This window comes from Drosophila takahashii, chromosome 3R (assembly GCF_030179915.1).
Source record: "Drosophila takahashii strain IR98-3 E-12201 chromosome 3R, DtakHiC1v2, whole genome shotgun sequence".
Taxonomy (NCBI): Eukaryota; Metazoa; Arthropoda; class Insecta; order Diptera; family Drosophilidae; genus Drosophila; species Drosophila takahashii.
In genome coordinates, this window is record NC_091681.1 from 22,708,610 (window position 1) to 22,735,943 (window position 27,334).

Here is a 27,334-nt window from a genome sequence, read left to right on the forward strand (position 1 = left end):
TATTTCCCAACTATTTCCGTAAGTATAGTAAAAAAAGTGATTCTTGTACTTTTAAAATAAATAATTTATTATTCATATTGCTAATAACAATTTGTTGCTAACTTAAGACATTTTAGTTAATACTTTGGTTTTACATTTAGAATATTCAATTAAAACATTCTCATCAGTCTCAAAAACTTAAAATAAACTAAGAATTAACCCATTGATGAACAAAAAGTAGAGATTTAGTCGACCTCCTCGACCGTGGGTCCCGAGTAGCCGCCGAAGCCTCCGGCCTGCTGGCCACAGTTGGCTCCTGGACCTCCGGCTGCTCCTGCTCCAGCTGCCGGCTGATGCATCTTGGTCATGATGGGGGAGCAGTGGCGGGTGAGCTCCTCCAGCTTGTGCTCGAACTCCTCCTTCTCGGCGGTGGTGTTGCTGTCCAGCCACCGGATAATCTCGTTGCACTTCTCCAGGACGGAGCTCTTGTCGGCCTCCTCCAGTTTGCCAGCAGGTGCCTGCTCCACAGCCTGCTTCACGTTGAAGACGTAGCTCTCCAGGGCATTCCTGGAGGTGATGCGCTGGCGCTGCTTCTCGTCCTCATCCGCGTACTTCTCGGCCTCGTTCACCATGCGGTCGATCTCCGCCTGCGAGAGGCGTCCCTTGTCGTTCTTGATCGTGATGTTCTTGGCCTTGCCCGTGCTCATCTCCTTGGCGGCGACGTTCAGGATTCCGTTGGCGTCCATGTCGAAGGTGACCTCTATCTGGGGAACCCCTCTGGGCGCAGGGGGAATGCCGGAGAGATCGAAGGTGCCCAGTGCGTTGTTGTCCTTGGTCATCGCCCGCTCGCCCTCGAACACCTGGATGGAGACCCCTGGCTGGTTGTCCGCGTACGTGGAGAAGGTCTTGGTCTGCTTGCAGGGGATGCGGCAGTTGCGCTCGATCAGCTTGGTCATCACCCCGCCGGCGGTCTCGATTCCGAGCGAGAGCGGGGCCACGTCCACCAGCAGCACGTCCTGGATCTTGCCGCTCTGGTCCCCGCTGAGGATGGCGGCCTGCACCGCCGCTCCGTAGGCCACCGCCTCGTCCGGGTTAATGGAGAGGTTGAGGCTCTTGCCGTGGAAGAACTGCTGCAGCAGGCTCTGCACCTTGGGAATGCGCGTGGATCCGCCGACCAGCACGATGTCGTGGATCTGGCCCTTGTCCATCCTGGCGTCCGTGAGGGCCTTCTCCACGGGCTGCAGGGTGTTGCGGAAGAGGTCCGCGCACAGCTCCTCGAACCTGGCGCGGCTCACCTTGGTGTAGAAGTCGTGTCCCTCGAACAGGGCGTCGATCTCGATGGTGGCCTCGGTGCTGGAAGAGAGCGTGCGCTTGGCCCGCTCGGCGGCCGTCCTGAGGCGTCTCAGAGCGCGGGGATTCGAGCGCAGGTCCTTCTTGTACTTGCGCTTGAACTCCTCCGCCAGGTGGGTGACCAGTCGGTTGTCGAAGTCCTCGCCTCCCAGGTGGGTGTCTCCGGCAGTGGAGCGCACCTCGAACAGGGATCCCTCGTCGATGGTCAGGATGGAGACGTCGAAGGTGCCGCCGCCCAGGTCGAAGATGAGCACGTTGCGCTCTCCCTTGAGGTTCTTGTCCAGCCCGTAGGCCAGGGCCGCCGCCGTGGGCTCGTTGATGATGCGGAGCACGTTCAGGCCGGCGATGTGGCCGGCGTCCTTGGTGGCCTGGCGCTGGGAGTCGTTGAAGTAGGCGGGCACCGTGATGACCGCGTCCGTGATGCTCTCGCCCAGGTACGCCTCCGCCGTCTCCTTCATCTTGGCCAGCACCATCGAGCTGATCTCCTCGGGGGCGAACCGCTTGGCCTCGCCCTTGAACTCCACCCCGATCTTGGGCTTTCCGCCGTCGCTGACCACCTTGAAGGGCCAGTGCTTCATGTCCTCCGCGATCTTGGGGTCGTCGTACTTGCGTCCGATGAGGCGCTTGGCGTCGAAGACCGTGTTCCTGGGGTTCATGGCCACCTGGTTCTTGGCGGGGTCGCCGATGAGGCGCTCAGAGTCTGTGAAGGCCACGTAGGATGGGGTGGTCCTGTTGCCCTGGTCGTTGGCGATGATCTCCACCTTGCCGTGTTGGTAGACACCCACGCAGGAGAACGTGGTGCCCAGATCGATTCCAATAGCTGGCATTGTGTGTGTTTGTGTTTGTTCCTCACTTGGATAGTATGGATAGTTGGGTTAAAGGTAGTTCCTTCTTCTCTTCAGTAATAGCTTCTTGGTTAAGTTTACTTTACTTTACTTTAATCACTTTAACTTTAACAGTTTGTTGCAGATTGCTTAGCTTCTTCAGCTGCGTTTGGTTTGCTTAGCTTTTGCTTAGCGATGTTTTCAGTTTGCTTGATTGAATTGAATTGACGCTAAGAGAACCGAGCGGCCCTATTTATACTCCGGCGCTCTCTTCGCGAACATTCGAGAGTGGCGCTCTCGAAATAACGAGAACTCTGTGCTGTTGGTGGTGCGCCAGAGCGAGATAGCAGTCTATTAAGAGAGGGTGGACGGCTGTAGAAGAAATTTCTCGAATTTCCCCGAACAAACAAACAAACCTACCGCAACAAATGGTTGGGTTATTTTGGTTGTTTTGGTTTCTGGAATATTCCCGAGATTTTATTTGTTTATATTAAAGACCAAACACTATCTAAAAGTTAGTTTAAATATAGCCGTGAACAGAAATAGTTGAAGTGCGTTCGTTTTCCTTACCTTATCTCCTACTAAAATAAACTAAAACTATTTATACCCGTAACTCGTAGAGTAGAAGCAAATACATTAGAATATGGTTATATTATATTGATTATATTGGGCTTTGTAAATACCCACGCCGATAATACAGTGGCTCACAGCTTAAAGTCACTTCTGAGTGACTTCCAAAAGTGTTGCCGAAGTCACTTCCAGAAGTTACTCAGAAGACGCTTATAGCAGATACCTAAAAATGCCTTTCCCGATTAGGTAACTTAAAAAATAAGCCTTGAGAATTATATATTTTTTAATTATTTAATTAGAAAAGCATTGCTGCATGTAAAGACGGTCCATAAGCATGTAGGTCTTCATTTTAACTTCCAGTAGTAAGTAGCGTTTGATCATGGATAGTTGAGAACTGGTCCTCACTCAATAAATTCTGCAAATTTGGGATACATTTTTCGACATTTTTAATACGAAAATATACATTTAAAAATTTTAATTGATTATTTTATTTTTTTTGCATGTAACTTTTTTTTTAGTGTATTTGACTATTAGCTTAGGTTATTCACTGTGCAGAATTGTTATTATTTTAGCTAGGACACATATTTAAACATAATTATTTAGAAAAAGCAACCTGTGTTTGGGTAACTTTTTATTATTTATTTAAAAAAATCGTATTTCTGTATGTATGTTAAAAAATATGTATGCATGTCAACAAATCTGGAATGCAAATTAAATGTTATTTGTTGATGTCTATAAATTCCATAAAAACCAGTTAAATTGTCGATTAAAACTTGTACAAATCTCAGTAGGCCTTTTAAAACAAAAATCTCAAATAACGATTATTTACGGTCCCTGTCTTCACCTAATTCTGTCCACGGCTGTATTTAAACTAACTTATAGATAGTGTTTGGTCTTTATTATAAACAAATAAAATCGCGCGAATATTCCAGAAACCCAAACAACCAAAACAATCCAACCATTTGTTGCGGTAGGTTTGTTTGTTTGTTCGGGGAAATTCGAGAAATTTCTTCTACAGCCGTCCACCCTCTCTTAATAGACTGCTATCTCGCTCTGGCGCACCACCAACAGCACAGAGTTCTCGTTATTTCGAGAGCGCCACTCTCGAATGTTCGCGAAGAGAGCGCCGGAGTATAAATAGGGCCGCTCGGTTCTCTTAGCGTCAATTCAATTCAATCAAGCAAACTGAAAACATCGCTAAGCAAAAGCTAAGCAAACCAAACGCAGCTGAAGAAGCTAAGCAATCTGCAACAAACTGTTAAAGTTAAAGTGATTAAAGTAAAGTAAAGTAAACTTAACCAAGAAGCTATTACTGAAGAGAAGAAGGAACTACCTTTAACCCAACTATCCATACTATCCAAGTGAGGAACAAACACAAACACACACAATGCCAGCTATTGGAATCGATCTGGGCACCACGTTCTCCTGCGTGGGTGTCTACCAACACGGCAAGGTGGAGATCATCGCCAACGACCAGGGCAACAGGACCACCCCATCCTACGTGGCCTTCACAGACTCTGAGCGCCTCATCGGCGACCCCGCCAAGAACCAGGTGGCCATGAACCCCAGGAACACGGTCTTCGACGCCAAGCGCCTCATCGGACGCAAGTACGACGACCCCAAGATCGCGGAGGACATGAAGCACTGGCCCTTCAAGGTGGTCAGCGACGGCGGAAAGCCCAAGATCGGGGTGGAGTTCAAGGGCGAGGCCAAGCGGTTCGCCCCCGAGGAGATCAGCTCGATGGTGCTGGCCAAGATGAAGGAGACGGCGGAGGCGTACCTGGGCGAGAGCATCACGGACGCGGTCATCACGGTGCCCGCCTACTTCAACGACTCCCAGCGCCAGGCCACCAAGGACGCCGGCCACATCGCCGGCCTGAACGTGCTCCGCATCATCAACGAGCCCACGGCGGCGGCCCTGGCCTACGGGCTGGACAAGAACCTCAAGGGAGAGCGCAACGTGCTCATCTTCGACCTGGGCGGCGGCACCTTCGACGTCTCCATCCTGACCATCGACGAGGGATCCCTGTTCGAGGTGCGCTCCACTGCCGGAGACACCCACCTGGGAGGCGAGGACTTCGACAACCGACTGGTCACCCACCTGGCGGAGGAGTTCAAGCGCAAGTACAAGAAGGACCTGCGCTCCAATCCCCGTGCCCTGCGTCGCCTCAGGACGGCTGCCGAGCGGGCCAAGCGCACGCTCTCCTCCAGCACCGAGGCCACCATCGAGATCGACGCCCTGTTCGAGGGACACGACTTCTACACCAAGGTGAGCCGCGCCAGGTTCGAGGAGCTGTGCGCGGACCTCTTCCGCAACACCCTGCAGCCCGTGGAGAAGGCCCTCACGGACGCCAGGATGGACAAGGGCCAGATCCACGACATCGTGCTGGTCGGCGGATCCACGCGCATTCCCAAGGTGCAGAGCCTGCTGCAGCAGTTCTTCCACGGCAAGAGCCTCAACCTCTCCATTAACCCGGACGAGGCGGTGGCCTACGGAGCGGCGGTGCAGGCCGCCATCCTCAGCGGGGACCAGAGCGGCAAGATCCAGGACGTGCTGCTGGTGGACGTGGCCCCGCTCTCGCTCGGAATCGAGACCGCCGGCGGGGTGATGACCAAGCTGATCGAGCGCAACTGCCGCATCCCCTGCAAGCAGACCAAGACCTTCTCCACGTACGCGGACAACCAGCCAGGGGTCTCCATCCAGGTGTTCGAGGGCGAGCGGGCGATGACCAAGGACAACAACGCACTGGGCACCTTCGATCTCTCCGGCATTCCCCCTGCGCCCAGAGGGGTTCCCCAGATAGAGGTCACCTTCGACATGGACGCCAACGGAATCCTGAACGTCGCCGCCAAGGAGATGAGCACGGGCAAGGCCAAGAACATCACGATCAAGAACGACAAGGGACGCCTCTCGCAGGCGGAGATCGACCGCATGGTGAACGAGGCCGAGAAGTACGCGGATGAAGACGAGAAGCAGCGCCAGCGCATCACCTCTCGGAATGCCCTGGAGAGCTACGTCTTCAACGTGAAGCAGGCTGTGGAGCAGGCACCTGCTGGCAAACTGGAGGAGGCCGACAAGAGCTCCGTGCTGGAGAAGTGCAACGAGATTATCCGGTGGCTGGACAGCAACACCACCGCCGAGAAGGAGGAGTTCGACCACAAGCTGGAGGAGCTCACCCGCCACTGCTCCCCCGTCATGACCAAGATGCATCAGCAAGCAGCAGGATCAGCCGGTAATCCAGGAGCCAACTGTGGCCAGCAGGCCGGAGGCTTCGGCGGCTACTCGGGACCCACGGTCGAGGAGGTCGACTAAATCTCTAGTTTCTGTTCATCATTGGGTTAATTCTTAGTTTATTTTAAGTTTATGAGACTGATAAGAATGTTTTAATTGAATATTCTAAATGAAAAACCAAAGTATTAACTAAAATGTCTTAAGTTAGCAACCAATTGTTATTAGCAATATGAATAATAAATTATTTATTTTCAAACAAAAAATAATTTGTTTCTGTTTTATATTCTTATTTCACTCTCTTACGAGCAACGATTAAAAATTCACTTTTAGGGAAAACTTAAAAAGGGGATTGAAAACTGAATAACCCCTTTGGACCTTCTGAAAGTCAATGAGGATTCGGTAAAAAAGGACTTAAAAAGGACCTTAGAATATGACTGTTTAAATTTTAAAATGACATCCCAATATTATTGTAATTTTTCATATTAAAAGATATCTTTCGTAGACAAACCACGAATAAAATCAAGATCAAATTAGTCTTTAGCAAATCCGAATTTATTATGCTGGATTAAAACTGTTTACTGAAAGCATCTTAAACGGAAGAGAAAATATAATTATACAATTGTAACAATTAGGCGTAGACGTAATCTTAGTGGCGCTTGCGCGAATGCGACGCGGAAGAAGTGGAGGAGTACGCGTTGGAGCTGGAGTGGTGGGTGCTGCGCGACTTGGAGCGGGATCTCGTGCGGTGTCGCTTCCGTCCGCCGCTGCTGCTGCCGTGATCGTGGCTGCGGCTGCTGCTCTGCTGCCGCGAGGAGCGTTGGTAGCTGCTGCTGCCGCCCTCATCCCCGCCAGAGTGGCTGGAGTCCCGGTGTCGCCGCGAAGACCTCTGGCGATGGCCTCCACTACTGCGATGCTGGCGATGTCCTCGATCCCGCTCCCGATCCCGATCCCGATCCCTGCCCCTTTCCCTTTCCCTTTCTCTGTCGCGATCGCGTCGCTCGTATTTGCTGCGACTGCTGCCGTGGCTGCGTCTATGACCATGACGACTGGCCCGCTTGCTGCGACTGCTGGACGTCTTGGATCCGCTGGAGCTGCTGCTATCCTCGCTGTCGCTGCTCGAGCTGCTCCCACTGCTGCTGCTGGAGGAGGACGAGGTGGACGAGTGTCGTCGTCGCTTGCTCTTCGATTTGCGCGACGACGACTTGTTGGCCTTGTGCAGCGCCTTGTCCGCCGCACTTAGCATTGTGGCCACCGACTCGGGCATCTGCAGCAGATTGGTGGCCGGATTGGGAACGGGCTTCAGCTTCTGGGAGCCAGTGCTGCAGCTGAGAGAGCTCAGTGGTGCCACATTGGCGGCGGCCACCACTTGTTGCACGTAGCTCTGCGACTGCTGCTTGCCGTCCTTGTTGTCGCTGAAGCGGGTGGTTCTCTCCTTGCGACTTGGCCGTTTTCCTGGGTGGAAAGATTATGTTTAATGGAGTTTCTTCTCTGATAGAAAAGTGCATTACTTACCATTAAACTGCTGCAGCTTTTCGTGGGTTACTTGGCTGGCCAACTCGCCGGGCGGTTCGGCATTGACCAGCGGTCGGCGATGCTCATTAGCACCCGCCTCGGATCGCTCCAGCTCTCGCTTGCGATGTCGCTGCAGAGTTTGCTCATCGCGCAACTCCTGCTTGGCCACTCGATCCTCAATGTCGTCGATGACTCTCTCGAAGGATCGTTTGCTGCGCCGTATGCGAGCCTATGAAGCGGGAGGATATTTAATTATATAGAATATAGAAGAATCATATCAACCCACCTTCAACTCTTCCGCGCTTAGTTGAACGCTTTTATCGGCATCCCTTGCTGCTTCTCCTTGGCGCTCGCCATCCTCATCGTCCTCATCCTCTTCGCTTTCGCTGGAAGAATCGCCATAGGCTGCTAAACCTATAATTCAAATCAGTCAAGTGCTAATTGTTGCTACCAGGCTTCATGTAGTTAGGGCGCAGTTTTTGATATGTTTTTTAAATGGTTTTTCGACAATTCTTTAGAAGGGAAAAGGAAAAGCGAGATAGAAGGACCAAACTGCGCCAAGAGGATAGAAAGTGTTTTGGCCATGGCTCAAAGTTATAGAAGTTATAGAAGCATAGTAGTTTAGAGCTTGGCCAGGGGGTATTCCAATAATTTTTTTGTTTTTTTTTGGGGACATAGAAAGAGGGCACCAAGCATAACTCAGACTACCTCTAAACAAAAATAGTGCAAAAGAAACTTACGAGCTAAACTGATTTTTGGTTACTTACCCAAGTTGCCGGTAATGGAGGACAAGGCGCTTTTTCGAATCACTTGGGCTGATGACGCTTTTGATTTACACATACATACATATATATATAGGCATATATTATATATAACGATTAAAAAATTCAGCAAGTGATTTCATTGGTTTTTGTGTGGTGTACGATATCAATTCATTATATTGGGGGATTTAAAGATTAGCAAAGACATGTGATTAAAAGATATGGTAACGCGGCGCTCGCTCGCCGGCAAAACGTCCGGTAATCCAAGCAAAGATCGGATAGCAAAGATCGATATATGTAGCCGCGCCGTCTTACGATCTATATAACTACTTACACACACACACACGCGAGCGCGATCGCTGGAAGAGATCGGTTTTGGGGTAAACTTAAATGTAATGCATAATGTACCTTTCGCACGGTGTGCTTTCAGAGTCTCGCCTGCAATGGCTGCTATCTCTTCGTTTGTGGTTTCCAGCAGGATTTCGGTTAGTGTCCGACGCACCACAAGCATCTACAGATGGGTTTTATTTGGGTGTTCATAGATTGTTTGCAACTAAATGGGGTATATAGGGATTTGGATGTGCCGCCGGTGGCCAGGGAATGAAAGTCCAGTGAAGAGTGAACGAACTGCAGAGCAGCCAGAATTCCGCAGTTCCTTCGCCTCTGAGACTCACTCGATTTCATCGCCTGGCTGAGCCAACCATCCGGGTCAAAATGGTGATGCCTACCAGATCCGCCAGTCTTTCTTCGTAGTTTTTACCATTGACATCGTTTTCGGTAGCCTCCGCCGCCGCCGCCCGATTGCCGCTTGGATCGATGGCTCCTCGCTGCTCCTCCTCCTCCTCCTGCTCCTCACCGCTGCTGATATCGCCGGCTTTACTTATCAATTCATTACCTATTTGCTGATCCTTCAGTTCGCCACGCGCCTCCACAGGCAAGCCAATGGAATCTTCGCTGTCGCTAGCCTGAATTTCAAGGGTATGTTTAATCGACAGTCTGCACTTCTATCTGCAGTCTGCTCTACAGTCCGTTGCGTTTTTAGTAAGTGTTCTTAATGGCGAAACATCAGTTTCAGTTTCAGTTCAAGTATCGTTCGTGTACAACCAATTGGGGTGAGAGTTGTGCCGCACTTAGGGCACTTTTCGGTCCGTTTTGAGAGTCAGTTAACCCTACACGCCCTGACCTTACTTACCACGTTCGCGATGTTCAATAGATTAACAGGTGTTGTTAGTGTTTTGCTTGATACTTGCTTAACATGGTTGACCTCATCATCAGGCGTGCCAACGGAGGACTGCTGGCGCTCTAGTTGCCGTTGCTTTTCGCGCTCCATTTTCTCCAGGCCCTCTCTGAAAAGGTGTAAGCGTTTAATATCGATAGGAACCGTATTTACTTGGGATTTATACATTATTGAAAAGCTTTAATTATATTGTACAATTTTATAGTAATGAACATTCAAAGGTAGTTCCAATACTCTGAAAAATCTAAATTAAGTAATGTTTATATCGATAAGATCATTATTAGCTTAGGATTTAAAAATGTATAAAAAGCTTCATTTGTACCGCTAAGTTTTTTAGTAATGAACATTCAAAAGTAGTTCCAATATTCTGAAAACTCTAAATTAAGTAATGTTTATATCGAAAAGATCGAAAAATTTAAAAAAAGCTTTACTTGTACCGTTAAATTTTTTTAGTAATGAACATTCAAAAGTAGTTCCAGTATTCTGAAAACTCTAAATTAAGTAATGATTGTCTGGATATGTGGGCTTTTGGATTTTGTAATGTTTTTTATGTAGGTTCAGAATAAATTAAATCACCAACTAATGGAATTGAAAGAAGTTACATTCACTAATTTAAAAACTCTTTAAAATATTATAAAAATGTGCAATATTTTTTGACCAGGAGCTAAGCAGTCGTCTCCATGGAACACTCACCTTATCCAAGCTGGCAACATTTTGCGTTTATTGGCGTCAATCTCGCTGCTGGCACTGCCACTTCCGCTCTCCTGCTGCTGCTGCGCCTGCTGTTGCGGCTGGTGTGCATGTGGTGTTAGGTGATGTGGATGTGGTTGTGGCTGATGTGCTTGCGGATGCGTTGGCTGCTGCTGCTGCTGCGCCTGCAACTGCAACTGCAGCTGTTGCTGCGGCTCATTGGGATTGCTGACGTTCAGTTTGAGCAGCGAGGGTATATGCGAAGTGGGATTGCCGATGGATTTGCCGGACTGCGTTGGCCAGCTGTTCCATGGCTGCTTGCCCAGGGTGACAGCTGAAAAATAGGAGGATGAGGAGGCAGTTTTTTTTTGTGGCTATCTTATCGGCACTCACCTGCTCCGCCAGAGGCGTCTGTGGCCTGGCCTGGCGCCTCGCTGGCCGCCAGCCATTGGGATTGCGTAACCGCCGGAGCCGGCGGCGGAGGCGTCTCTGCGCCATGTCCCCGCTCATTCTCGTCGTCCATGTCCATGTCCGCCTCGCCGTGCTCCTCGAGGATCGGGAATCCCGCCCGGACCACACTGGGCATGGGCATGGCCAGCGCCTGCTGATGGTACTCCCGCACATTGCCAATAATGGGTGGCGGAGGAGCCACTGGCATGGCCATTGGAGATGCATCCCGCATGTGAATCCACTGCTGGGCCAGTTGCGCCCAATCGATGTTGGCACCGCCTTGCATGGCCAGCGGAAGACCGGCGGCCACCAGGGGCGTCACCATGCCCTGACCTCCGCCCGGGGGCAGGGGAAAGTGCGTGGGCGGCGGTGGGGGCTGCGCCAGGAACTGATTCGGGTTGTGATTATGGTTGTGCCCATGGCCATGTTGTCCGTGTCCGTGGACGTGGGCGTGGGCGTGCTTGTTGTAGCCCAAGTCGGCGTTGCCGTTTCCACCCGGAAACATCTCTGCTCACAGCTCAATTGTACTATTTTTAATATCAGCCAAATTTTCCTTAGTTTTTCCGATTTTTTCCTCAAACGAAATGAATTTTCTTCTCCTTCGACTTCTACGCCATTTTCTCTCTCGGCCCGTTTTGTCGTTCGCCCCGAAGCGGCGACAGCGTGTGGCTCTCAGCGACGGGGGATTTTTTAGAGCATTTCACGCTAACTCCGTTATTTATGAACATTTTGAAAAACGATCAAACGTTTTTTAAAACGTTTCGAACCAAATATCAAATATTTTAAAATTGAAACCGTTTTTTTTACCTCGAGTTAGCTCAAACCTACTCAGAAAACTGTTAACTCCCCAAATAAATGGTTGCGAGTCTTTTGGCCAACTCAATTTGATAATTTTAAGTTAAGGCAGTCTTATATGACTAGGTTACAGCCAAACTGCTCCAAAGCAATTGATGGCAAATTCTGTTAGTGTTGAACCCCCAAATCACGAAAATACCACTAATTTTTTTTTCGATGGCACAGTTTTTTTTAAAGATTTTTTAAAGTTCAAAATGTTAAATATCAGACTTTTTTCGAATTTCTTCTTATATCTTGGCAGATATCCATCCGATAGATCAGAGCTTAACTTTGCCGTACAGATCAATATGATTAGTGATTAGTGGCAGCGCAGAAGCTCGACAAAGATGAAAAATGTGTTTTTTGGTCGACTGTAAGTCGGCTGTATATATCGTAAAAACTCGAAATAAATCCGTTGAAAAATCATAATGGGTACAAACTTAAAGTTTACATCCTACCGAATAAAACAAGCCGGATATGGCCCAAATCCATGGAAAACTGGATTTCTGGTGGATTTTTAAAGTTCGGATTTTTCCACTTTTTTCGGTTGACAGAGTCCAAATTTAAGATTTATCATAGGCGGCGACATGTGAACAAAAATAATTGGTGTTGGCAGCCGGGTCACTAAATAGCTAAATCAGATATGGGCACTTCCATATTGTCGCTCGGGACATTTGCACACCTTTAAAGTTGAAAAAAAATTGTAAAAAAATTGTAAAAAAAATTGATTTTAATTTTAATAATGGGCTTTTCTTTTCACTCTTCCCAAGCTCTATTTTGTGTAAAAATCTTGATTTTGTACCATTTTTAGTTTTTAAGATATCGTTAAAAAACTGCCGTATTCGCTCGGGACAAAAATAGAAGTAGATTTCGGGGAAGTTCATTCAACAACAGAATTTAGCGAATTCTGGTGAAATATTTGAATGCGATTTTTTTTATGTTGAAATGGTTTTAATTTTACTTAAAAATTTCTTGCCTTTTTTTTGTATGCAGTTTCAAACATATTCGCTCGGGACATGTCGCTCGGGACATTTCGCTAGGGACATTTTTTCTTAACGTTTTCAAAACGTATTTCTGTACCTCTATCCCTTAATTACTGGCTGTTTTGCATTTAACTTAATAGTTTAACATGTAAGTTAAGCATTCAGTACAGAATAAGGTCACATATTACCATTCCTAAAGGATAAATTAACAACTGAAGACAGGTCCAAAAAATAACAAAAAAAAAACCAAAAACTAATTTTTGGGTTTGTCATAAAAAAAAATCAAACTATACTCCAAATTTGTAGTTAAGGTTAGGACCAAACTATTTAGAAACTAATATCGGGGCAAAATCATGTGGAAATATGTTTTATTCAAGTTTTAAGGTTTTTGGCTTGGTTGAAGTGCCCATATATCTGTACAACAGGGTAAACAATTTAAAAATTTCAATTTGAAATGTTATCTTGTTTATTTTTTCATGTTTTGTATTTATGCTGATAATCTTCGACACGTAAATTCTGCGAAATCGCGGTCCATCGAGGGTAATTATTTCGCGATTTTTGGGGCACAGGCCCTTCTTCTAGACTTTTTGCGTACATTCTTATCGCTAGACTCCGACAATGCAAAAAAAAACAAGAAAGGAAGCTAGCTTCGGCCAGCCGAAGCTTATATACCCTTGCAGATCATTCCTATTAATTAACAAATCGCAAAAATGTTCAATTTTCTAATATTTCTCATTAATTTTCCGATCGTTCCTATGGCAGCTATATGATATAGTCGTCCGATTTTGATCAAATTAAAATTGAAATTCGGAAATATTTAAAAAGAGTCATATCCTAGAGTAGAAGATAATACAATAAAAACCAAAGAAGCTAGAATTTATTTCCTATTACTTTTCCATTAATTTTCCGATCGTTCCTATGGCAGCTATATGATATAGTCGTCCGATTTTGATTAAATTAAAATTGAAATTCGGAAATATTTAAAAAGAGTCATATCCTAGAGTAGAAGATAATACAATAAAAACCAAAGAAGCTAGAATTTATTTCCTATTACTTTTCCATTAATTCTCCGATCGTTCCTATGGCAGCTATATGATTGAAAAATAATCATTATTTTCGGTCCCTAATTTAAACTGATTTCTGTGACATCAAATAGAACTATAATTGCGTAAAGAAATTTTAATTTAGGGTACCTACATATGTATGTACATTATACCACAAAAAAACAAGAGAAACCGCTATAGTCGGGTTGGTGTCCCGACTATCTAATACCCGTCACCCAGCTAAAGGGAGTGCGAACGCTATACTAGGGTTGGTGTCCCGACTATCTCTATACTAGGGTTGGTGTCCCGACTATCTAATAACCGTAACTCAGCTAAAGGGAGTGCGAGGGAGATAGATATATAAACAATTTTGATACCGTATAACTTTTTAATGAATGGTCCGATTTGAAAAATGTCTTCTACATTTCGATAGGTATAAATATACACAACAAAATTGCATTTATACTTCACGGAAATCTTTAAAGATGTGGGCGCAGGACACAAAATTAAAATCGTTAGTGGGCGATTGTGAGCGTTAGAGGGGGCGATTCAGGTTTAATAATTGCCCAAAACGCGTTTGCTCAAAAGTTTATCACTCAATTTATATTTAAAATCAAATAAGGAAGTACATTTGTAGTTCTTATAACCTTGATCATAATTTGGAACAGTACCTAACAATCAAAAATAAAATTTTACATGTTTTAACATTTAAGTTGCGTAAAAGTTGACAGCAAATAACATGTAATTAAAAAATGTTAAAATTTTTTGCAGCACTTTAACGTGCACGTAGATCAAGTTTACAAATTGCTGACCAAAATAATAATACCCTCTGCAATGGTACATATGTATAATAATAAAAAGATTTATTTAAGCCCCCACTTTTTTTTTTAGGTTCTGGTAGTTGCGGCTGGTGCTCACCCCATGATCCACGTGGAAAAAAGTAGCGGAAGAGTAATTTCCAAGGCGATTAGTTGATGATTGGTTCAAACTCACTGTATTCCATCGGATTATCACTGATAAAAACTAAATATTTGTATATTCTGAGACAAGAAAAAACATTTTACCAGAAATTAAAAACGCAATTTTTAACAAGTAGTCTATATATATTTACTCCATACTCATATATAGGAAAACACTGCGGACAAGTCAAATTGGGTGGCCGCGCCAGCGAGAAGTTTAATATAAATCTCTCACAGTGCTGGCGCGACGGGTTTCAATTTACAGTCTACGTCCAAAGCTTTAACATACGAAATGCAACAACAGCAGTTAAAATATATACCTCTTATTGTACACACTATAGAGACAGTTAATGCAAGCTTATAATACAATTATCAGTGGGTCAAACTTAATTGCATCTTTAGACGAACACGTGCTACCGCCAGCGATTTTGTACAGGCTGTTAAATGCATACGCATAACCGATATGCACTTATCTGGTGTCTCGGCTGCTGTTTGGTATCCAGTAGTAAGATAAAGCCCTGTGCGTTACCAACTTAAAGTTAAATGATTAGAAAACTAAACAAGTTTTGAATGCAGGCTGCATCTACTTCAACTTTCGCTCTCCTTTTGGACCTCACAGTTTGTTGGCAGTAAGGGTGAGGGGCGGAGAAACAGCGCCCGTAATGGATTTGTGGTCGGCACGCTCCTGATCCGAGAGCCAGGCCATCTGGAAGAGATCGAAGATTTCAGGTTAATACACCACCACACCAATTCCAAACCACCCACCTTCTGTTTGTGCTGCTGGGCAGCGGAGTAGCACCTGTCCAGGACCATCTTCTCGGTGAGCAGACCATCCTCGGAGGCATAGACAGCCGCCTGCCAGGAGACGCCTAGCTTGGAGATTTCTCGGCCCGACATGCCATCGCACAGAGCGGCCATCTTCGAACACGTCTGTCCGTAGTCAAAGGTGTCCAGCTTGAAGCGCCTGAAAAGGAAATAAAATAAGATAATGAAAATGTTTAGAGGCTGGTAAAACGAAGCACTCACTTGGCACCCGCAGCGGCAGGCTGCAGCACATATTTATCGAAGTACAGGCGCAAGAGGCGCTCCCGTTCCTCCAAACCAGGCAGCGTGAACTCGACCATCTCGTCCAGACGATCGTTGATGGCATAATCGAACTGCTCCGGAGTGTTGGAGGCCAGCACGAGCATGAACTTGGGGTTCTGCTCGGAGGTGCGGTACAGGAAGGCGTTCAGGGCGGAACGCAGATCCTCGGAGATCTTCTCCGAGGAGCGCTTGCGCAAGAAGGCGTCCGCCTCGTCCACAAACAGCAGGAGGCCGCGCCGCGAGGTGTGCGACCAGTCGAACACCTTGTGTATGGCCGTCACGCCCTCCTTGCCCATGGGCGCCACATCGCCGCCGGTCATGATGGCAAAGTCCATGCCCGAGTGCTCGGCCAGCTTCTTGGCGAACATGGTCTTGCCCGTTCCGGGTGGTCCGTGCATCAGGACGTTCCTGTACATTCCCCTATTGATACGCGTGTTCTTCGTGGCAATGGCAATGTCGCGCAGCCGCTCCTCCAACTTGGGATTCAAGACAACGCCCTGCAGAGCATCGGCGGGCTTGGCGCGCAGCCTCTTCAGGTAGTTCAGCGGGTTCTTCAGGGCGTCCAGGAAGGCGAAGCGCGACGTCTCGCCGACCAGCGTGGGCTTGCCGATGCGTGCCTCCACATAGCGGGAGACCACGCCGGTGGCGCCCTTGGCGGTGTAGACGCCGAGAGCCAGGAGCGAAAGTCCTCCAGCGGCGGTCAAAACCTTGTCCCAATCGGTGAGCATGGCCTCGGCGCCGGCGCCAATCACGGTTCCAGCAGTTCTGTGAATTAAAAATAATAAATCAATAACTTAATCAAGCCAAAGTCTAGGCTATCACCTAGTTTTGGGTTGCTCATGAGTAAGTGAACAAAAACGAGTGAACATGTTCCTTCGAACTTGTTCTTTATTGTTCACTTGTTCATTTTTGCTCTCTTATTTGATCTTTTTAGATCACTTGCTCAGTTGCTCTCTTGCTGTTTTTGGCACAAAAAGTATTTTTTTTACTTTTAGTATGCATTTTGCATACGGTTTTACAGACAATGAGCTGTTTTCTTAGAGCCAGTAAAAAAGTTAAGGACAGGACAAGTGAGAAAGTGAACAAGTGAACGAGTGAGCAAGTGAGCAAGTGAACAAGTGAGCAAGTGAGCAAGTGAGCAAGTGAACAAGTGAACAAATGAACAAGTGAACAAGTGAGCAAACTGAGTGAGTTGACTCATTGGGAAAAAAAGAACAAGTGAGCAAGTGTTCACCCAAATGAGCAGTTTTTACCCAACCCTAATACTATCACCCACTTGATGCCCTCCAGCACGGTGGTGCGATGCTCCTGCGCTTTGAGGCGGATCTTCTCCAGGTTGATGTCGCGGTTCTCGCGATCCACGCGCGCCTTGGCCCGCAGCTCGTGCTCCAGCAGCTTCAGCCTGTTCTTCTCCTTCATCTCGATCTCGTGCTCGATGGTCTGACGGCGCATCGCCTCCTGCCGCTGGACGCTCTCCTCCTGCTTGCGCAGATTGTCCTCCTGGACGCGCTGCTGCTGCTGCAGCTGATCCTCGTAGCGCTTGCGGGACAACTGATCCTGGTACTGGGCGCGCTGCTGCTGCTGCTTCGTCTCCTCGATGAGCGTCTTGCGGCGCTCCTCGTGATCGATGCGCTTCTGCTCGACCTTGGCCTGCTCGATGTGGGCCTCGTACTCCTTGACCTTGGTGTTGTACTCCGTCTGCCGGGTGGCCTCCTGCATCTTGGACAGCTCGAGGGCCTCCCGGGCGTGTTCTGCACGAGATTAACATTTCGGTGGGTCATAAGGGGGCACTCAATACGCACGCTGCGATAGCATGGCGCATGTCGGTGGTTATGCAACTTGGCTGATGAAATTTTCCGCTTACTTGATCGCTCCAGGGTCTTGGCCGCATCCGCCGCCCGTTCCAGAGCCGAGGAATCGAAGCGGTAGGCTTCCATGGCCTTGCGCTCAGCTCGGCTGAGTTCAGCGTCCCCGGACTTTCCGGCGGCCGTCCTGCCCTCCGGATCGGCGCCTCCTCCTCCTCCTCCATCAGCAAAACCTCCCGATTGTTCCGGCTGCGGCTGCTGGCGGTTCCTGCCCAAAAGCCACGACATGCTGCTGCTACTTTGGCGTGTGCGCTACTCGCGCGTTTCACTCAGAGTTTAGGGGTCAAAAAAAACAATCTAGAAAATATTACGAAATTTTGACAGCTTTTGCTTAACGTCCAACAACGTGATTCTCAAAGAGTGTTGCCAGATGGGGTGAAAAGAAGACGGGCGAATTTCTAAAGATGTGCTTTTTTAATCTTAAATATATTGGTCTAACTTTAAAAAATATTAGTAAAATACATGTTTATAGTGTTTTTATTTGTTATTTATTGAATTTGTTATTATTAACTTTAGTTAGCGATATATCAGTAAATTTTAAACTTCAAAGGAATAACGCGTAATTTATGACAAATCCGAAGTTAACAAAATATTCATATTTATCAGCAAATATTTAGTATACTAATTTCCAAGTTAAATTAATATTGAATTCTATTTTGCAAAAAATAAACCCAGTGTGAATGGTTCATATATATCGCGTCAAACCCACCTCTCGTTTCCCCGGCGTTGCCAGAAAATTGCGCCGGTCTCACCACGGCTAAGCCAGCTGTTCGTGGTGAACGAGGACTGTAAACAATTAAGATTCGGCGTTCGATTAGTTTAATTTCCCTGCGTTTTTAGCTGCCCAGGCGAGACCACCATGTTCGAGCGCAACCAGAAGACCATCTTCGTGCTGGACCACACGCGGTACTTTAGCATAGCCAGCGAGGAGTATATCTCCATGGACTTTCTCAAGGGAAAGCCATCGGCGGACGTGGGCGCTCCGGGAGCCGCGGGAAATGCCGCCACCGCCGGCGGAGCAGCCGGTGGATCCCAGTTCAGCAAGAGCCTGTGGACCTGCGCCTGCGAATCCTCCATCGAGTACTGCCGCGTTGTCTGGGATCTGTTTCCGGGCAAGAAGCACGTGCGATTCATAGTTTCCGATACGGCGGCGCACATCGTGAACACCTGGAGTCCCAGCACGCAGAATATGTCGCATGTGATGAACGCCATGGTGATGGTTGGAGTTCCCTCCCGAAACGTGCCCACATCCTCGGACTACTCGGTGATCCATGGCCTGCGGGCGGCCATCGAGGCGCTGGCGGAGCCCACGGATGAGCAGCTGGCGGCAATGGCGGAAATTAGCACGGAGGAACAGCTGCCACGCATTCCGAACAAGGGTCGCGTCATCTGCATCACCTCGGCGCGGGATAACACGAGCATGAAGAGCCTGGAGGACATCTTCAACACGGTGCTGGTGCAGCAGAACGCTTTGGCCGCTCCGCCCGCCAAAAAGGGCCTGGCCATCGATCACTGCCACCTGGTCATCCTCAACATTGTGCCGCTGGGCGTCGAATCCCTGGTGACCAATCGCAGCCTGCTCAAGATCTCCCCCCTGCTGGACGTCGAGATTCACACGGTCAGCGCACCGGACATCTCGTACAAGCTGACGCATTTGATTCTTAATCACTACGATCTGGCCAGCACCACGGTGACCAATATCCCAATGAAGGAGGAGCAGAATGCCAACTCTAGCGCCAACTACGATGTGGAAATCCTGCACAGCCGGCGCGCGCATTCGATCACCTGTGGCCCGGACTTTAGCCTGCCCACGAGCATCAAACAGGGCGCCACCTACGAGACGGTCACGCTCAAGTGGTGCACACCGCGCGGTTGCGGCTCCGCCGATCTGCAGCCCTGCCTGGGCCAGTTTTTGGTGACGCCCGTGGATGTTACTTCACGACCCAGCTCCTGCCTGATCAACTTCCTGCTAAACGGACGCTCGGTGCTGCTGGAGATGCCTCGAAAGACTGGTTCCAAGGCCACCAGCCACATGCTTTCAGCGCGAGGCGGTGAAATATTCGTCCACTCGCTGTGCATCACGCGCTCCTGCATGGACGAGGCTCCGGCGATTGCCGATGGGCCAGGAGGACGCGTCGCCGACTATCGCACCGCTGAGCTGGGTCAGCTCATTAAGATGTCGCGCATGGTGCCGCTGAAGGTGAAGGATCAGTCTGCACCTAATATGTCGCGTAGATTGCCCCGCTACTTCCCGCTGACCACCAGTTCGTCGATACTGTTCCACCTGCAGCGGCAGATCAGTTGGCTACCGCACTTTCTGCATCTGCTGGTCAAAGAGGACATGGACAAGCAGGAGGAGGTGCGCTGCCAGCAGCACATTCATGAGCTCTACAAGAGCGCCTCGCGCGGCGATGTGCTGCCCTTCACGCATACGAATGGAGCGAGGTGGGAAATTAAACACTAAGCTTATTCTGATAACTTATGATTTCTTGGTCCTACTCATTAGGGCATAGAAAGTTTCTATTAGAAACAAGCAGTAGTTCAGGGAAAATGTAACTTATTTTTTTTGTGACCCATTTCTTTAAGATATAGTGGCCCGATTCTAGCTATTTTTTGTATAGTAGTTCCTTGTGAACTACTGAAAGACACTTAAAAATCTTAGTGCCTATAAGGCATAAAACATACGATAAAGCATACGACATATTTTGCATATTCTCGACATATCTTGCATACTCCCTTGCATAAAAACATTCATATTCATTTGAGTACAAATTTAATATAGTGCCTAAATCAAAAATGTGTCGGTATTTGGAGCATAAATGCAGAAAAACATATAACCCGATGTCTACTGATAATTATAAGTTTTCTTAATAATTGTAATTATTTCTTTTTGCATTAGACTCAAGCTATCCAAGGCCAAGGACCAGTATCGCTTGCTTTACAGGGAGCTAGAGCAGCTTATACAGCTGAATGCCACCACTGTGCACCACAAGAATCTGCTGGAAAGCCTGCAGAGCTTACGTGCCGCCTACGGCGATGCGCCACTTAAATCGGAACCAGGCGCCAGCCTCCTGCGATCCTACACCGAATCCCCGCTCTCTCCCGAACGGCTGGAGCCCCTGAGCAGCGGAAGTGGCAGTGGCAGTAACAACTCCAATAGCCTGCTGAAGGCCAGCAAGCGTCGCATGTCCAGCTGCGGGCAAAGGTGGGTCTTAAATCTATTATTCATCCTATTCTAATCACTTGATTTTCGCTAGATCTCTGCTCGACATCATCTCCTCGGCGGAACGAAGTCAGTCCAACAAACGATTGGATTTCTCCGGACGCCTTTGCACGCCGCTTGGGCAGGTGGCTAAATTGTATCCCGACTTTGGAAACAAGGATAAGGACTCCGTAACAACGGGAGCTAACATTGCTTCCAATGTTAAGGAGGAATCTATTCGAAGTTAAAAAGGCCTTGAGATACACGATTTTCTGCTAGGATTAGATTTATATTTATAGAAAGAAACTTTCTTTAAGCTTTTCCTTAAAGATACATTTTCAGTGTTGCAATTAAGTATTTTTCAGTGCGTTTTGGCTTTTGATAGATCCCTTGATTTAATCGCCTTTTTGGCTGGGACAAACAAAACAAAATCGAAAGTGTATAATACTATCTATTATTCCTTTACGTAAGCTGCCTCAAAATGAATTAGTTTACGATTCAAACTGTATGTTTAACTTAAGCAATTATTTACTTATGGCCAAGATCAGTCCTTTGAAACCTGTTTTTTGATCTTTCGCAACGATATCCATTAAAAAACATTTTTTAATTTACGATATAATATAATTAAAAATTAAATTTTGCAAATGTAAATTACATTTTTTTAAATGCCAAGATTTAGAAATTTTTCCTGTCAAACTTTCCCTTTCTTTTGTGTTTCGTAAAAAAATTGTGTAAATGTGTAATATAACCAGATACATTTTGAAAACATTTTCAAAATTATTTGTAAGCAAAAGACAATGTCCAACAATTCCACTGTGAAGAAGGTGATGCAGGTGTCCGAGGAAGCGGCACCAGCTGTGCATAGTGAGCTTCTATCTTTCAGTATCCTAAAAACAAGATTAACTAACCCACTTTTACTTCACCAAGTTCCCATTATGGTGGGCAATGAGATCTTCGTGGTCACCCAACAGGACGTTCGGCGGGTGGAGGACATTCGAATGCTGAGCTACAATCGCCTGGGAGCCAACGGACGGCTCTGCCCCGTGGACTCTACTCCACCAGCGACAGTGCCTTTCTCCCTGCCCACCACCTCGAATTTGTGTACTCTGGAGGATCTTATCGCACAGACCGCGCGGAATAAAGTCAAGTGGCAGATGGATGTCGACCGTGATGCGGATATGAAGCTTCCCACGACCACGGCCAATACTCCTTGTCCCTTCCTGGAGCCGATCTCCTCCCGGGCAAAAGGAGTTGCCAGCGTGACCACTCAATTGGGTTGGTCTAAGATTAAATCAGGATCGGAACCCGTTTTTCCACTCTGCTACAGCGCCGGCACTTCTACCAGTGGCCTGATGACGAACACCGGTTGCCAGCATTGTCCGAGGTCCGAGATGCACCATTCCAGCTGCCAAACTCAGCAGTTACCTAATAAAACGCACATTTTCCAAGATGATCCGCCCCAAAAAGCGAGCTGCCAAACTCAGACCTTTACAACTCCAATAGTGAAGAAGGAGTCGCCGCAGAAAGTGTCTTGCCAAACTCAGTGCAGTCCCAGTCCCAGTCCAAAACCAATTGTGAAAAAGGAGCCACAGAACTCCGCTTGCCAGACGCAACCCAACACACTCTCAACCGGCTGTAATACCTCATCTAGCCACCTGGCTAGCAAGTCCTCCGCCGAGTCATATACCTCAGATGAATGCCAATTCACGTCGTCGGAGGAGAGCCATCATCCCTGTCGGCACTGCAAGTCGCAGCAGACTTGCATGGAACAGGAGCTGATGGCGCAGGTGCGACCCCAAGTTCAGACGCCCAGATGTCCGGCGGAGCAGCCTTGCACATCGCGACAAATTCGTTTTGATCTCTGTCCACCAGATCGGGATTGGGAGCGTTTTGAGAAGGAAACCTGCTCTCAGCAATTGGATAGTATTTTAAGGAAGGAGGAACAGGATTTCTATAGGACGATTCCGCTGAGTAGAACTCCCTATCCACGAACTCTCAACAAAGCTCCAGTTTCCAGGCCAATAAGGAAACCAACTTACGGCTTACAGGATAATTCTTACTAATAGAAACTAGGATTTAGCAGCCACTAACTAACAGCATTGATGTTAAACTTTTCTTTTCAACTATCGATCTCTACTCATCTATATTTCCACTATTTTTATATGCAACTTTTTGGCTCATAAAAATGTATATTTTTCAATACCTATCTAATATTTTTAAAAGTTTGTCAACTTACACAGCTAAAAATTAAGCTATGATTACAACTAATTAAGGCCCTTCAGAGCCGAGCTTTTTATGAGGCGTTTCTTTTTGGGTGGTGCCTCCTGCTCAGTTTCCTTCCGAACCTTCTGCTTTTTCGGCTTTGGACTAGACGCCTCCTGTTCCTTATTGGCATTGAAGTACCGCTTGGGCTGCTGATGCTCGCGCTGTTCCCGCTTGAGCTCCTCTGGTGTGGCAATGCGCAGGTAGAAATCCTTAAGCAGGAATTTAAAGTCCTCGAGCAGCGTTTCCTTGAGAACTTGCACCTTTCCATTATCGCAAGGAGAGCAGCCTTGCAGTTCGGTGACCTTAAAGGGCTTGGGTGCAAATTCAGAGGGTGGGCGCCACATAATGGCTATTTCCTTGCCACCGTGGGGATTATAGAAGAAGGCAGCGAAGTCGGAATAGGCAGACTAAAAGAAAAGAAATGAGTATCTTGTAACACACGCGAATTAATTCCTATCTCACCCTCAATTGTCCCACAATCCTGGCAAGTCGATCTGCTCCGGCTCGTGGCAGCAGAAAGTTGGGCTTGCCAAAGGACACAAACGGAGATCCCAGGTCGTAGCACAAGGAATTGGGCACCAGATCGGGCTTGAGTTGTATGACCAAATCGTAACCCTCGTTGGAAGCTCGAAACAATTGCGCCGGACGCACAAACCTCAGATCCTTTGTCATCAGGCTGTTTTCAATAATCTCCAGGGAATGGCGGGCCAAACGTGTCACATGTCCTAGAACCCGCTGGCTGGGGGATTCATCCGAGGTCCACAGGCGTCCGGCATGCTGCAAATCGTAGGAGGTGGCCACCGCCAGGGGAGGATAACTCTGGCGATCACTGCGGTAGCTGTGCTCCAGATCGGCAATTTGTTGTTCTAAAAAACGATAAATTGTTATTTTAACATGTTCTTGGATAGGTAATTAATAGACCTCGGATTTTGCATATTTTTATAGGATAAAGATAGATCAATTCCGAAAACACTAAAGTTCGTTTCAATAAAAAATATAGTTTAAAATTATTGGCATATTTTATTTTTTTTTGCATAAAATGCATATGCATAAAATATGCAAATCATATGCAAAATATGAAATAAACTCAACTCTTCAAGATGGACCATTTCATAGCCAACCTAATTTACCCGAAGAAAATTGTTTGTTACTTTTCGTCATTTCTGAGATATCTAATAGAATAGTTTTAGTTTTGTGGCCCTATCGGCCAAACTGCTCATTTAAATTGCTGTTCATTTTGCACATTTCCGATATGCATCAGAATTTATTACATTTGAAAAATATGACACCTACCTAGAAATTTTGGTAAAAATCGGACCAAAAATTGATAAATATGCAAAATCCGAGGTCTAGTAACTAAGAAACTTACCCTGCCAGCTGTTGTTAAAGTTGAGCAGAAAGAGTTCGCCATTGAAATCGCTGTGGGCGAGCAGCTGCAGGAAGCGAATGAACCCGGTTTGTGGCGCAGCTATGGCCTGTGGCGCATACCTTTGCTGGAAGAGATGCGCCACCAGCAGCTCGGTGGCCATTTCGGGCCAGAGACCTTCGTCCAGCTGCTGGGTGGCCAGCCAACGCTTGGCCAACAGCACAGTGGCGCCGAAAGCCGAGTGCGTTTGATGCAGCGAATGCAAAGCACCGCTCACTTTGGGCAAAATGTAGTGCTGCCGCTCCAGGGAACGACTGGCTGGATTGTCAATGTATGTGGTTACGCCGCGCTCAGTAACCTCCTGCTTGAGCAACGCCAGCTCCTTGTTGTGGGCCAGCTCGATCAGGAAACAGTAGCCCTGCTTCAGCACCAGCAGACCATCGGCGGTCATCAGCCATTTCAGGCGGCATTGTGCCTCCAGCTTTTCGCCAATCTCGATGAGAAAGGCCGTTTTTATAGCACGCAACGCGGTCAGTTCGCTGGGCCACTTGCCGCTTTGGCCCAACTGAATTACCACGCGCTGAACGTGGCTCGCCAGGATGCGGTTGTCGGCCAGTCGCGCTTGAGGAAGCACCGGTTGCGGCTCGCAGTAGCGGAAAACGGGAGAGGTGCCCGATATGGAGACTATCTCCAGCGGCAGATCATTCAGCCCGTGCAGTTGTCTCGACAATTCATCGTAGCAGCGAATGACATGCGGACTGAGTGCCTCCGCATCTGTATCCTGATCCAAAGGAAGCTTGGTCTGCAGTTTAGTCACCTTGAACCAGGGAGACAGCCGGTAGACCTGGTCCAACTCGGCGGCGATATATTGCACATCCTTGCTCTCCAGCTGCAGGTGATGCTCCAGCAGATGCAGGACAATCTGCTGTACGATTAGTCGCTTCTTGGCGGGCGCATCCTGTGCGGTGCCCCAGACAACAGCTTCGGTGATGCTGCCATCCTGGAACCTTCGAAGGTTTGACTTCTCTCCCCAGAAACGGCGAAACTCCGCTGCTCCCTCGGGATCCTCGTTGGCGGCGGGTCCTTTGTTTAGCACCTCGTAGGCGTGCTCTGGTTGGAGTATCAGACCCAGTTGAATGTGCTTTCCTATCACAGGAGCCTTGTTTTCCACAGGCCAGGCGGCACACGGCGTTTCCAGAGGCAGAATGGCATGGACACGCTCAGCCAGTCCTTTTTGAAGGAGTCTACAAGTAAGGATTTATATACTTAAGGTTTGAGAAAGAATCCCTGATGTAAACTCACTCTGTTAACAATTGAAACAGCTGCGGGTAGCCGTATTTAGCGTAGTCATACTTGAAACGAGGCTGGGAATGCAGCAACAGCATTTGATTAACACAAGAGTGGTTGGTAATCCTTAAAAGAAAGTAAAACAGTTAGTTTTTTAAAGAAATTTAAAAATATTAGCAGCAAACTCACTTCAAAATGTTGTCCACTCTGCTGTACAAAGGACACTTTTGCATAAAGATTAGGGGAAAACTATTCAACTTCATGTCGTTTAGCAGATCCACCGCCAGTTTGGCCTCCTCTCGCACTCTTTGGTACAAAGACAGAGGAACATTTGCGCAAAGATTATGCTGGCCTGTAAAGTCCATAAAAGAGACGTCATAGTGCGAGGAGAACTTGCTGAGTTCTTCCTTTTCGACTTTAGGAGCCAAACTAATGCCCTTGGTCCAGTCCGTGTTGGCCAGCTGGTTCCAGACGGTGCGCGCCACCTGGTAACTGCTGCTCGACTGATGCAGGATGCGTTGCGAGTTCAGGTAGACAATAAAGGCGGCCAGGATGTGGGGGCCAAAGCCACTGTAGCCTATGTGCAATTCCCGTTGACGCAGCCAGACTTTGAGGAGCAGCAGGCCGTCCTGGAAGTTGCGCCTGCCCTTGAAGGCCTTCTCCAGGTGGGCCTGATTCTCGGACAAAGTAAGATCAAACAGAACGTTGGCGTTGTAGTGCTGGGTGGAGGGCAGCGGATCCTCCTCGTCCCATTCGTCGCCGTAGAACGAGGGACGAATATTGTTGTTCCAAGGCACAAATCTGCCAGGTTTAAAGCTGCTCAGCGGTGCGGTGATGAACAGGCGCACCTGCAAGTGCTTGGTGACCTGCTTGGCCGCAGGGATTAGCTCCAAAACGGGTTTCAGCGGATTGTTTGCAAAGTAGTTGAAGGCAAACTGATCCTGGGCGTAAATCGGAGACTCCTTCATCCTCTCCGTCACATAGGTGAGGTACAGAGCTCGCTTCTGGTCGTAACGAAGGTTCAGGTAATCGTCCTTGTGCAGCGATTCCTTGGGCATCTCCAGAGCCACATCCACCACAATTTTGGGGCCCAGCAATGTGCCAGTGGAGGCGGCTCCAATCAGGTAAGGTTCCCTGGTGGGTTTGGAGAAAACAAAGCTGGTGGGCTTTTGGGGCAGTTGCAGAGGCACCTCCAGGTGGCTTCGCTCCATCAAGCCATCCTTTAGCTGTTGGGTGAAAGCAGTGAAGGATTCCATCCAGTTGTCTATAAAGTCTGTGTACTTCTGCTTTAACTGCAACTCCTGCAGCATCTCCTTGACCTGCAGCTTGAAGAGATTGGAGTGGAAGAGGTTCTGGGTGTCGCGCAGCTCCTTCATCTCCTCCAAAGTGGGTGGCTTCACGTTCTTGGCCTCGTCCCTCTCCCTGAACTTGTTCCTCTTCGGTTTCGTAGTGGGCGTTTGATCCTTCTTGGTGGGTGTGGCCTTGGGTTCATCGAAGCCATCATCGGTGCTTGGAGCAGACTGCTCCACGTCGCTGTGATCCTCGGCAGGCGAATCTTCCTGGGACTCCGCTCGATCGGCTTTCTTCAAGAGTTTTTTCGGTGCCCGCACCTATATTGGGCAAATGATTAGGCCAAATAATTTTACTATAAACCCACAACAACTTACCAACTTCCCTGGCTTTCTTTTATTTTTTAACATATCGTTTTCAGCGCACAAATCCTTTAAAAAGTATAATTTATTTATTATTCGGAGAGAGAGCGAAACTCGCACGTGTTGCAATTGCGGTATTTTGGTATTCGGTATTTCTTACGCACTTTGAATATGGCCACCCTAGGCC

General features: G+C 47.8%; 7 protein-coding genes across 9 annotated transcripts; 3 read left to right on the forward strand and 4 right to left on the reverse strand.

Annotated features, from left to right (window-relative positions):
* Window positions 1-49: 49 nt before the first annotated feature.
* On the reverse strand, window positions 50-2,380 carry LOC108061669 (major heat shock 70 kDa protein Ba). The gene has a single exon (XM_044394190.2). The coding sequence runs from the start codon at window positions 2,154-2,156 to the stop codon at window positions 225-227; it is 1,932 nt and encodes a 643-aa protein (XP_044250125.1). The 5' UTR covers window positions 2,157-2,380; the 3' UTR covers window positions 50-224.
* A 1,504-nt stretch (window positions 2,381-3,884) lies between these two features.
* On the forward strand, window positions 3,885-6,221 carry LOC108061670 (major heat shock 70 kDa protein Ba). Its single transcript, XM_017147950.3, has one exon. It carries the CDS (start codon window positions 4,111-4,113, stop codon window positions 6,034-6,036), a length of 1,926 nt encoding a protein of 641 aa, XP_017003439.2. The 5' UTR covers window positions 3,885-4,110; the 3' UTR covers window positions 6,037-6,221.
* A 264-nt stretch (window positions 6,222-6,485) lies between these two features.
* LOC108061668 (arginine/serine-rich protein PNISR) lies at window positions 6,486-11,248 on the reverse strand. The gene is made up of 9 exons (XM_017147947.3): window positions 10,549-11,248; window positions 10,159-10,489; window positions 9,421-9,574; window positions 8,957-9,193; window positions 8,637-8,739; window positions 8,235-8,291; window positions 7,754-7,881; window positions 7,468-7,696; window positions 6,486-7,407 (listed from the first exon to the last, which is right to left on the reverse strand). Exons 1-9 carry the CDS (start codon window positions 11,108-11,110, stop codon window positions 6,602-6,604), a joined length of 2,607 nt encoding a protein of 868 aa, XP_017003436.2. The 5' UTR covers window positions 11,111-11,248; the 3' UTR covers window positions 6,486-6,601.
* Window positions 11,249-14,547: 3,299 nt separating this feature from the next.
* Window positions 14,548-17,739, reverse strand: bor (ATPase family AAA domain containing bor). 3 transcript variants are annotated; one of them, XM_070216902.1, is made up of 6 exons: window positions 17,375-17,739; window positions 16,787-17,261; window positions 15,451-16,275; window positions 15,190-15,388; window positions 15,012-15,130; window positions 14,548-14,956 (listed from the first exon to the last, which is right to left on the reverse strand). In XM_070216902.1, exons 1-5 carry the CDS (start codon window positions 17,601-17,603, stop codon window positions 15,038-15,040), a joined length of 1,821 nt encoding a protein of 606 aa, XP_070073003.1. In that variant the 5' UTR covers window positions 17,604-17,739; the 3' UTR covers window positions 14,548-14,956; window positions 15,012-15,037. The 3 variants fall into 3 exon arrangements, with proteins under 3 accessions (XP_070073003.1, XP_017003548.2, XP_070073004.1); XM_017148059.3 differs by having other exon boundaries at window positions 14,548-15,130; XM_070216903.1 differs by having other exon boundaries at window positions 14,548-15,130; window positions 16,787-17,313; window positions 17,375-17,516.
* Window positions 17,740-17,974: 235 nt separating this feature from the next.
* asun (integrator complex subunit 13 asun) lies at window positions 17,975-21,263 on the forward strand. The gene is made up of 3 exons (XM_017149074.3): window positions 17,975-19,820; window positions 20,275-20,580; window positions 20,633-21,263. The coding sequence occupies exons 1-3, from the start codon at window positions 18,235-18,237 to the stop codon at window positions 20,823-20,825; spliced, it is 2,085 nt and encodes a 694-aa protein (XP_017004563.2). The 5' UTR covers window positions 17,975-18,234; the 3' UTR covers window positions 20,826-21,263.
* On the forward strand, window positions 21,264-22,783 carry Mst89B. The gene is made up of 2 exons (XM_017149024.3): window positions 21,264-21,441; window positions 21,505-22,783. The coding sequence occupies exons 1-2, from the start codon at window positions 21,375-21,377 to the stop codon at window positions 22,638-22,640; spliced, it is 1,203 nt and encodes a 400-aa protein (XP_017004513.2). The 5' UTR covers window positions 21,264-21,374; the 3' UTR covers window positions 22,641-22,783.
* Mat89Ba (nucleolar protein 6 Mat89Ba) lies at window positions 22,550-27,319 on the reverse strand. Its single transcript, XM_017149016.3, has 6 exons — window positions 27,163-27,319; window positions 25,685-27,105; window positions 25,511-25,621; window positions 24,212-25,452; window positions 23,305-23,708; window positions 22,550-23,249 (listed from the first exon to the last, which is right to left on the reverse strand). Exons 1-6 carry the CDS (start codon window positions 27,193-27,195, stop codon window positions 22,842-22,844), a joined length of 3,618 nt encoding a protein of 1,205 aa, XP_017004505.2. The 5' UTR covers window positions 27,196-27,319; the 3' UTR covers window positions 22,550-22,841.
* Between the last annotated feature and the right edge of the window lie 15 nt (window positions 27,320-27,334).

What these genes read in the sequence shown, in the direction of transcription:
- LOC108061668 (XM_017147947.3), bottom strand. Translation starts at nt 11,110, where the DNA reads ATGTTTCCGGGTGGAAACGGCAACGCCGACTTGGGCTACAACAAGCAC. An exon ending in AAGAAAGACTGGCGGATCTG is followed by an intron (nt 8,740 to 8,956) that starts GTAGGCATCACC and finishes ACCCATCTGTAG; the next exon opens with ATGCTTGTGGTGCGTCGGAC. An exon ending in CTCCATTACCGGCAACTTGG is followed by an intron (nt 7,882 to 8,234) that starts GTAAGTAACCAA and finishes TTTGAATTATAG; the next exon opens with GTTTAGCAGCCTATGGCGAT.
- asun (XM_017149074.3), top strand. Translation starts at nt 18,235, where the DNA reads ATGTTCGAGCGCAACCAGAAGACCATCTTCGTGCTGGACCACACGCGG. An exon ending in ACGCATACGAATGGAGCGAG is followed by an intron (nt 19,821 to 20,274) that starts GTGGGAAATTAA and finishes TTTTTGCATTAG; the next exon opens with ACTCAAGCTATCCAAGGCCA. An exon ending in ATGTCCAGCTGCGGGCAAAG is followed by an intron (nt 20,581 to 20,632) that starts GTGGGTCTTAAA and finishes GATTTTCGCTAG; the next exon opens with ATCTCTGCTCGACATCATCT.
- Mst89B (XM_017149024.3), top strand. Translation starts at nt 21,375, where the DNA reads ATGTCCAACAATTCCACTGTGAAGAAGGTGATGCAGGTGTCCGAGGAA. An exon ending in AGCGGCACCAGCTGTGCATA is followed by an intron (nt 21,442 to 21,504) that starts GTGAGCTTCTAT and finishes TACTTCACCAAG; the next exon opens with TTCCCATTATGGTGGGCAAT.
- LOC108061669 (XM_044394190.2), bottom strand. Translation starts at nt 2,156, where the DNA reads ATGCCAGCTATTGGAATCGATCTGGGCACCACGTTCTCCTGCGTGGGT.
- LOC108061670 (XM_017147950.3), top strand. Translation starts at nt 4,111, where the DNA reads ATGCCAGCTATTGGAATCGATCTGGGCACCACGTTCTCCTGCGTGGGT.
- bor (XM_070216902.1), bottom strand. Translation starts at nt 17,603, where the DNA reads ATGTCGTGGCTTTTGGGCAGGAACCGCCAGCAGCCGCAGCCGGAACAA. An exon ending in ACCGTGCTGGAGGGCATCAA is followed by an intron (nt 16,276 to 16,786) that starts GTGGGTGATAGT and finishes TTTAATTCACAG; the next exon opens with AACTGCTGGAACCGTGATTG. An exon ending in CCCAGCAGCACAAACAGAAG is followed by an intron (nt 15,131 to 15,189) that starts GTGGGTGGTTTG and finishes GATCTCTTCCAG; the next exon opens with ATGGCCTGGCTCTCGGATCA.
- Mat89Ba (XM_017149016.3), bottom strand. Translation starts at nt 27,195, where the DNA reads ATGTTAAAAAATAAAAGAAAGCCAGGGAAGTTG. An exon ending in AGAGTGGACAACATTTTGAA is followed by an intron (nt 25,622 to 25,684) that starts GTGAGTTTGCTG and finishes CTTTCTTTTAAG; the next exon opens with GATTACCAACCACTCTTGTG. An exon ending in CTGTTTCAATTGTTAACAGA is followed by an intron (nt 25,453 to 25,510) that starts GTGAGTTTACAT and finishes CCTTACTTGTAG; the next exon opens with ACTCCTTCAAAAAGGACTGG.